At 38.2% G+C, this 7950-nt stretch overlaps 1 protein-coding gene across 1 annotated transcript; it reads left to right on the forward strand.

The window, feature by feature from the left end:
• Positions 1-868: 868 nt before the first annotated feature.
• Positions 869-7461, forward strand: LOC104508020 (WASH complex subunit strumpellin-like; the record flags this gene model as incomplete). The annotated part of the gene is made up of 6 exons (XM_010149493.1): positions 869-1054; positions 3649-3794; positions 4729-4813; positions 5083-5183; positions 6041-6233; positions 7309-7461. Coding segments are annotated over exons 1-6 (864 nt in total), but the record flags the coding sequence as incomplete, so codon positions are not given.
• Between the last annotated feature and the right edge of the window lie 489 nt (positions 7462-7950).

Genomic DNA, 7950 nt, shown 5'->3' on the forward strand with positions numbered 1-7950 from the left:
GTCTGCTGGGGGTCTGGAGCCCGCCCTGGGCCCCGCGGGGGGACTCGGTGCAGCGCTGATGCTTGCGCCGGGCTTGGTGGGAGGGCCGGCTCCCGGTTCTCCTCCGGGGCACGAGAGGCACTGCCATCTTGAATTTTTTTTGGTGGTTTGGCGGGTTATTGCTGAAAAGTCAACTCCTAACTTCCCATAAGTGCTTCTAAAAGTAAAAGCTGCTTTTTAGTAGTGCTGCGCTCTGTATCTTGCAGGAGACTGGTCAGTAAATAAAAACCGTGACCAGGAAATACAGCACGGAAGCTAACCCTTCAGCAACAAATAAAGCACCAGAACTGTACTGTTTCCATTTGCTATAAAAGTTTTCCTCGTTGCTGAAGCTTATTGCAGTCGCTTTGGTTGTATTTTTAAGTGGCTATTATAAATACAGCTTGTAGCATGGGTTTGCTTTCCTCGCTGCCCTCTCCACGTGTGGTTTCAGTCGCTTCACTGTTTGCGATTGTTTCATTCTTTGACAGTTCCCTTCAACTTTTCTGGTACAAAAGGTCATGCTTTGCCTGCCTGGTCATGTAGGTGACCGAGTTCAACAGTGTATGTGCTGGAGAGGAATTCACTGCGTTATTTATTCATTTTACAAAGCTGTGGATAATTTAGGTTTCATAAATTGAAAGATTTGAGAGTATGCTTAAAAATCCACATAGATTAAACTATCAAAAAGGTGACTATGAACCATTCTGAACGTGTGTGGGTTTGTTTTTACAGGTTATTAGTGGCGCAGCTAGTTTTCTCATCAGGCTTTCTTCTTCAAATAACCTAAAGACTAAGGACCAGAATCCGACTGCAGGACTTACGCTGCTTTATCACGTCAAGCTCCACAATGGTTGATTTTCTAGCTGAAAACAATCTCTGTGGTCAGGCAATTCTTCGGATTGTCTCCTGTGGAAATGCCATCATTGCAGAACTTCTGAGACTTTCTGAATTTATTCCTGGTGTTTTCAGGCTAAAGGACAAGGCTGACCAGCAGAAGTATGGGGATATAATATTTGATTTCAGTTATTTTAAGGTAAATCCTTTTATTGTTAAACTTCTCCTTAAAGCATTGCTGTCCTGCATGAGGGTGCTTCAGGTTATGAAACAGCCATTCCTGACTATTGTGTTTATCACTAGCATTCTTCAAAATTGGCTATTACAACTTCTTACTTGCTTGGTTTTTACCAAAATTTCACCAAACTGAGATAGCAATTGGGATATGCTTGCATGCTAATGTTCCACTTCTGGGCTGTCATGTATTTTATATACTTCTGATCATGCTCAGCCTCATCTTACTCATTTCAGTGAGCAGAAACAGTCTAGGGAAGGTTCTGTGCTTAGACCCCTAGGCAGAATATAAGTGTAACCGTTACCTGCACTGAGAGTATCAGGGCAAGAAAGGGCTAGCGGGTTTAAGTGCATTCAAAAGCAGTCCCACCTACACCTTTTAAAATGTTTGATGAGTCATCTGGCCTGTGAACTTTGGTGGGTACTGATTATGTAGAACTTAGAATCACAGAATGGTTTGGGTTGGAAGGGACCTTAAAGATCATCTCGTTCCAACCCCCCTGCCATGGGCAGGGACACCTTCCACTAGACCAAGTGGCTCAAAGCCTCGTCCAGCCTGGCCTTGAAGACATCCAGGGATGGAGCATCCACAGATTCTCTGGGCAACCTGTTCCAGTGCCTCACCACCCTCTCCGTGAAGAGCTTCTTCCTGATATCGAATCTAAACCTCCCCACATTCAATTTAAACCCATTACCCCTTGTCCTGTCACTACAGACCCTTGTAAAAAGTCCCCTCCCAGCTTCCTTCAGTATTGGAATCTGTGTGTTTATTTTTATTTTAGTCGTTATTACTAGTACTATTTTTTCCTGCAGGAACATTACTGTATACTTTCACCAGCAGGTTCTGAGCCTGTGCAGTTGGTTGTTTTCCTTTGGAGCAGTACTGTGGGCAGTATGCCCATCTTCCTTTGGTTATCTGTAGTTTAGTCTTTTCAGCCATGAAAACTGCTTTCTGCTTTCCTGTTTGACAGTACTGTGTTTGTTCATTCACTAGACTTGACACATGCACTGAATAAACAAATAAATCAAAGAGCAGTGTCCATGAAAAGCCCTTATTTCCCTTATAAAATTAAGCTTCTTGCAGTAACTGTTTTCCTCTGTAATTCTGCAGCATAATTAAGAAGGAACTGCAGATACTAATTTGACTTTGTCTCAACTGTACAATACAAGAAATGTTAATAAAGCTGGGGGAGGGGGAGATTTCTTTTTTTTCCTTGGTAAGGTTTGTAAATGTCAAGCACTAGCTGTGAGCCTTGGGTACTGAAAACCCTGAGCACAGATGATTTCCCAGATAACTCTAGATCTAAGTGCTTGTTAGAAGTCTTTTTACACAAATTACTTGAAAATTTAAAATTGAAAATTTGTGAGAAATACAATTATCCTTGAAATTATAAGATTTTTTTTTTTTTTTAATATTAAGGAAGCACAACAATGCTGCTTCTTTTTGGAGTAATCACCCTATAATCCATAGAAGACAAACAGCAGAGATTAGTGAATTTACAGATATTTGCACTGCAAATGCTCCATTTCTGTATTCATGATTCTTGGAACTACCTGAAGAGAAGAGGTTTGAGATTTTGAAAATTCAGGCTGTTTGTGCATTTGAACTTCATAGGCAGTTTGGGGCCTGCTTTTATATTGTTTTTATGTGAGTATTTTGCACAAAAAAAGAAGCAGAAGAGCATTTTTAAAAGCATACAAAAATTGTTAGCTGGGCATTAAGCTGGATATTTGATTTTAACTGTATTTTAAGCTATTTTTATAGTTTGTATTGACTGCATTCTTTTAAGCCATGACCTCATGCTGTCATAAGTGGTCTGTGGAATGGCGTTAACACTATTTTTGATTAAATTATGATAATATTTTCAATTAAACATTAATGGTATTTTCATTTAGATGGGGATGATAAGACCAAATGGTGGTTATGAGAAATATTGACAGTGGTAAATGTTTAGAGAAGTTTGTAGCATTGCTTTAAGGAAATCAGGCTCTTCATCCCAACGCTTTTTCTCCCACGGTTGTTAATGACATAGTTTCTTCATTAATTTGGGGGACTAGTGCTGAGCTAGATCCAGAGTCTTGGGGGGGGATGGGGGGAAACCAAGACAGGTCTAATACTTTCAAACAGTTTAAATATATAAGAAGGTACTAAGCTTTGTGAGGCCTCAATATTATGATTTATATCTGAAAAATCAATTGGATTGAATGTGTAAAGGAAAAAGTCCATCAAGAAGGTAGTTAGCAGTAGATGATTCATAGTGGCTTTGGATGCACTGGGGCTTTTACCCAAAGGGTTTACTGTTCCTTTCCATTGGTTATATAGGATAAATCATATTTAAAATCATTGCAAATTGTAACAAAGTGTAAAAGTCCTCTTCATGGAATCAATGTGCAGTCATAAAGTAGCTTGGAAAACTACAGATCTTTGTTGTAGTAAGAAATGTTAATTCTGGTGCTGTGGGCACGGTGGTGGTTGTACGTGGTTTGTGTCCTACTGGAGAGAAGTCAAACAGAGGTGAAAGTCAAATACTGTCTCTAAAGATTAATTCATTTTCTTAGGGCCCTGAGACATGCGAAGGCAAACTGGAAGCCAAACCTGAGTTACTGGATTTAGACGAAGAATTTCGGGAAAACAACATTGAAATTTTGACAAGATTTTATCTAGCTTTTCAGAGCGTACATAAATACATTGTAGATTTGAACAGGTACGGTGTCTTCAGTACATGTGGATTTTCTTGAGGACTAGAGTGCTGTTCAGTCTTAGTGAGGAAAGGAGAAGCTTTTTCCTTCGAGACCCAATGTGCTTGCCATTGAAACATACTCCTGTGGACATGGAAGCCTGGATTGCTGGAGTGGACACTAACTTGTACTCCTACTGTTGCCAACTTAATATATGACTTGAAAACATTAAACCTCTCTACTTCGTTTCCTCAACTGTAAGCTAGAGCTTGTTTTATGTCTTTACCTTAGAGATTGTCTTGAAGATGTTTTTAATAAAAGGAGACTTATATTATTAAACTAAGTTTTTTGTGGCCTTGCAAAACCAAATGGCAGGTAGTTTTCTTTAACTTTCATTGGCATTATTTTCCTGAACTTAAATTTTCAGTGGACTTGCTATATCCTCAAGTTTGCTACTCTTCCCTGTAAAACACCAATATGAAAGGCTCGTGAGATATGCTAAGAAAAAATCCAGTTAATCTTCAGCATAAGGATTGGTTTTATTATAAATCTTGTATGAAAAGCTTAATTATTAGCAAGTAATGTTACTGGAAAATCATTTGATAGGAAGAAATCGGTTAATTGAGATGAATGTACTCTATTTCTAGCTCTACCTTCTAAATTGCAATTTCCATAAGAAGACTAAGAGGATGTTAGCCGTAAGCTACAAAGTATTCTGTAGCATCTTTCACGTACACCATCAGGATATGGAAGGAGGCTTTTGCCAAATGGTTGGCTCTAGCTAGGAGTTCCAGTCTCTTATTTCATAGTAGAGCATCTCTTCTTTGAAAAACTGCGTGCTACTTTTACTAGGGAAATGTTCTGATGTGTCTGACTTTCACAAAAATTGGCCAATTGCATTCTGAGGACATAATGATTAGAGAGCAAAATAGTCAATGACCAACTCTGTATCATTCCTAGATATTTAGACGACCTCAATGAAGGAATTTACATTCAGCAAACTTTAGAAACAGTCCTCCTTAATGAAGATGGAAAACAGCTTCTAGTAAGTATTGAACAGTTCTGTAATAGTAGAAAATGAACCAACTGATTTAGTACCAAACTAGACAGAGATTTGAATGTACTGGAATGTATGGAAATGCTATGACACACTTCTAGGAGGACAAAGACCAAAAATACACAGCCTGCCATTCTTCATATTGCACTGACTATGTAGTTGCATTGGATTGGTTTGCCAGCACATTTGTCTTCACATCTTATTACAAAATTGGGTTTATATGATTTCTTCCCTTCATTCTTCCTTTTTCTAAACAGTGTGAAGCACTCTATTTATATGGAGTCATGCTACTGGTCATTGACCAGAAGATTGAAGGAGAAGTCAGAGAAAGAATGTTGGTTTCCTACTACAGATACAGGTAATGTTTATTGGTTTTCAGGAGCGCTCAGGGCTGAAAGGTTGTAACATGCAATATATTCAGTTAACTAGGTTATTGAATTAAGATAAATGGAAATATCAGCAACTTTTTTACCATACAGGTAGACTGATAATTCTGTGGAGCTCTCTGCATGTTAATAGAACTCCTTGCATTAGCTGGTTTTCCACATCTAGCTGCTTAACTGGACTAACACTTTTCATGCTGTCACAATAGAAATTTGAAGTCCACTGACAAATAAACTGTGAGATGTAGCTGGCACTTGCAATGTTAAAACTTTGAAAGTATTGCAGGTTCCCAAATGTGCGAGCAAACCTTAGTGAGAAGTCCTGAGTATCCAGATGACAAATGTAATACTTCTTGTAGTTATGGATTAGTCAGATCAATAATGGGAGTTCCAGGGTAGGTCAGCAGCATTGTTATAGGACAGGTAGGGTCTGAAAGGGTATCACTGCGAATTCTTCCGAGTGAGAGAGGGTTCCTTAACTCTGGAATGCAGAAGTGGATAAACAACAGGAAATTGGAAATTGGGCATGGGGTGGGGGAAATCAGAACAGACCAAAACTCCTCTGAATATAAAGCTACTTATTTTTGTTCCTGACTAAAGTTAGTTTTTTGGTTTGTGCTCTGTGTGCTTACCCGAGATTGCAGTATGAACACTTACAGTGTCTTCCTATAATAATACAGTGAACATTATATTCATGGATTAAACAACAAAAATCTCCAAGACCTTAGAATTCAATCATTTTCATAGAGGAAAGGCATGGTTACAAGGGGAGGGACAAGATGAAATGGTTAGGTCATACCGCTCAGTTTCTGTTCTTTCTTTTGTAAAACAGTGCAGCCCGATCCTCAGCTGATTCCAATTTAGATGATATCTGTAAATTGCTTCGAAGCACTGGATACTCAAGCCAGCCTGGAGCTAAAAGACCTCCAAACTACCCTGAAAGTTACTTCAGCAGGGTACCCATAAGTGAAACATTCATTAGCATGGTCATTGGCCGCTTACGGTCAGATGACATTTATAACCAGGTAAGTTACTGTGACATTCAGTTTGTATTTTGTACTCACGTAACGTATGTCTGTGATAGGAAACTGTGAGGTGTTTGTGAGACTGTGCTCTTGTAACGTACTTAAAAGTCTTACTTCAATCATTGTCTCAAAATTACTTTTCCTCTTTTATATAGTATTGTTGGTTTATTGCCTTTGCATTAAAATAATACTAAAAATTGTGATTTTTATTTTGCAATGCTTAGAGTTGATAATGAAAAACATTAAAGTTTCTGTACCAATCTGTGTACTTTTTCCAAATGTAGTACAAGAAGTAGGGTAGAAATATTCAGCAAACTGAATACAGCCTATTTTACTAAATTATGGTATGTCTGGGGCGTCATCTCCTTTGACTTGCAGCTTATTCTTGATGGCAGTGGGCAGAAGCCTCCTATTTTTTCTTACTAGTCTGAACACTTAACCTGATAACATAATCAAACAAAATTAGGTAAAAATAGAATGTTACTAAGCAAAATCAGAGAGCTGTTTTCCTAATAACAAATCATTATGTCTCGTTGAATATGATTTTGATGCCATCTTTTTTTGTTAGCGTGGAGGTCTTTAATATACTATCCTGTGTGTTTTTAAAATTAAAATTCAGTTGATAATTTGAATCTTTCTAGTCTTGCTGGTGCATGGAATTGGTGAATAACTAAATTATCTGCATCCTAATTGCCTATTGCTTCAGTTAAATGAATACGTGTTTCTATATGACATGAACTAAACATACCCAGTTGTAATGAAATACTGATTTCTGACTCTGCTCCTTTCAACTCATCTTAAGCCTTTTGATTCATCCATTTTTTGGCTCATTTACTGCACAGTGATGTCTTACTATGTCCTGTTAAATTTAGCAGGCATCTACACAGTCAACTTCTATAGTTTGTAAAATTTATCTGGTAAACATACTGCATGTATAGGTGTGTCCAGCTTACCCACATGTCCTCCTTCCCTCCCAGTATCTATATATGGTACTCTTTAATGTGTACCGTAACATTAGCAAGTGGTTTCTGTTGCATTATGTTATAGTCAGTTTTGGTTTGTTCCCTTTTCCTAGGTTTCGGCGTATCCATTACCAGAACACCGCAGCACTGCCCTGGCTACTCAGGCTGCTATGCTCTATGTGATATTGTATTTTGAGCCTTCCATTCTTCACACTCAACAAGCAAAAATGAGAGAGATAGTGGATAAATACTTTCCAGATAATTGGGTAAAAAATAATGCTGTTTTAAAACTGTTCCCTGGATTTAAAGTTACAGGAACAATTTACCTTCTTTTTACAACTTGCATTATAGAAAATAATAATGTCCTAATAGATTCTAAAGAATAGATTCTTTTCTGGGAAAATTTTACTTTGTTCAGCGTGAAGCAGTCTGAGTCAAACCTTCTGGGTAGGTGTGGAAAGCTGTTCTTTGAAAATATGAGTTACGGTCTAAAATGCTTAAATCAACCACTGTGATACCATTGTGGTAAAGTGAATCACAGAAAAATATAGGCTGGAAGGTAATACAGGCATCTTCTAGTCCAGTTGTTTCCTCAAAGCAGGGCTAGCTTCAAAGTTACATAAGGTTTCTTGGGCCTTGTCCAGTTCTCTTGAAATATCTAAAAGGAATATCTGCAGCCTCTGTGGACACCTGTGGCTGTGCTTAATCGCGCTCATGGTGAAGAATTTCTTCCTTCTGTACCACTGGAATTTCCC

This window comes from Eurypyga helias, unplaced genomic scaffold, assembly GCF_000690775.1.
Source record: "Eurypyga helias isolate BGI_N326 unplaced genomic scaffold, ASM69077v1 Scaffold27790, whole genome shotgun sequence".
Classification (NCBI taxonomy): Eukaryota; Metazoa; Chordata; class Aves; order Eurypygiformes; family Eurypygidae; genus Eurypyga; species Eurypyga helias.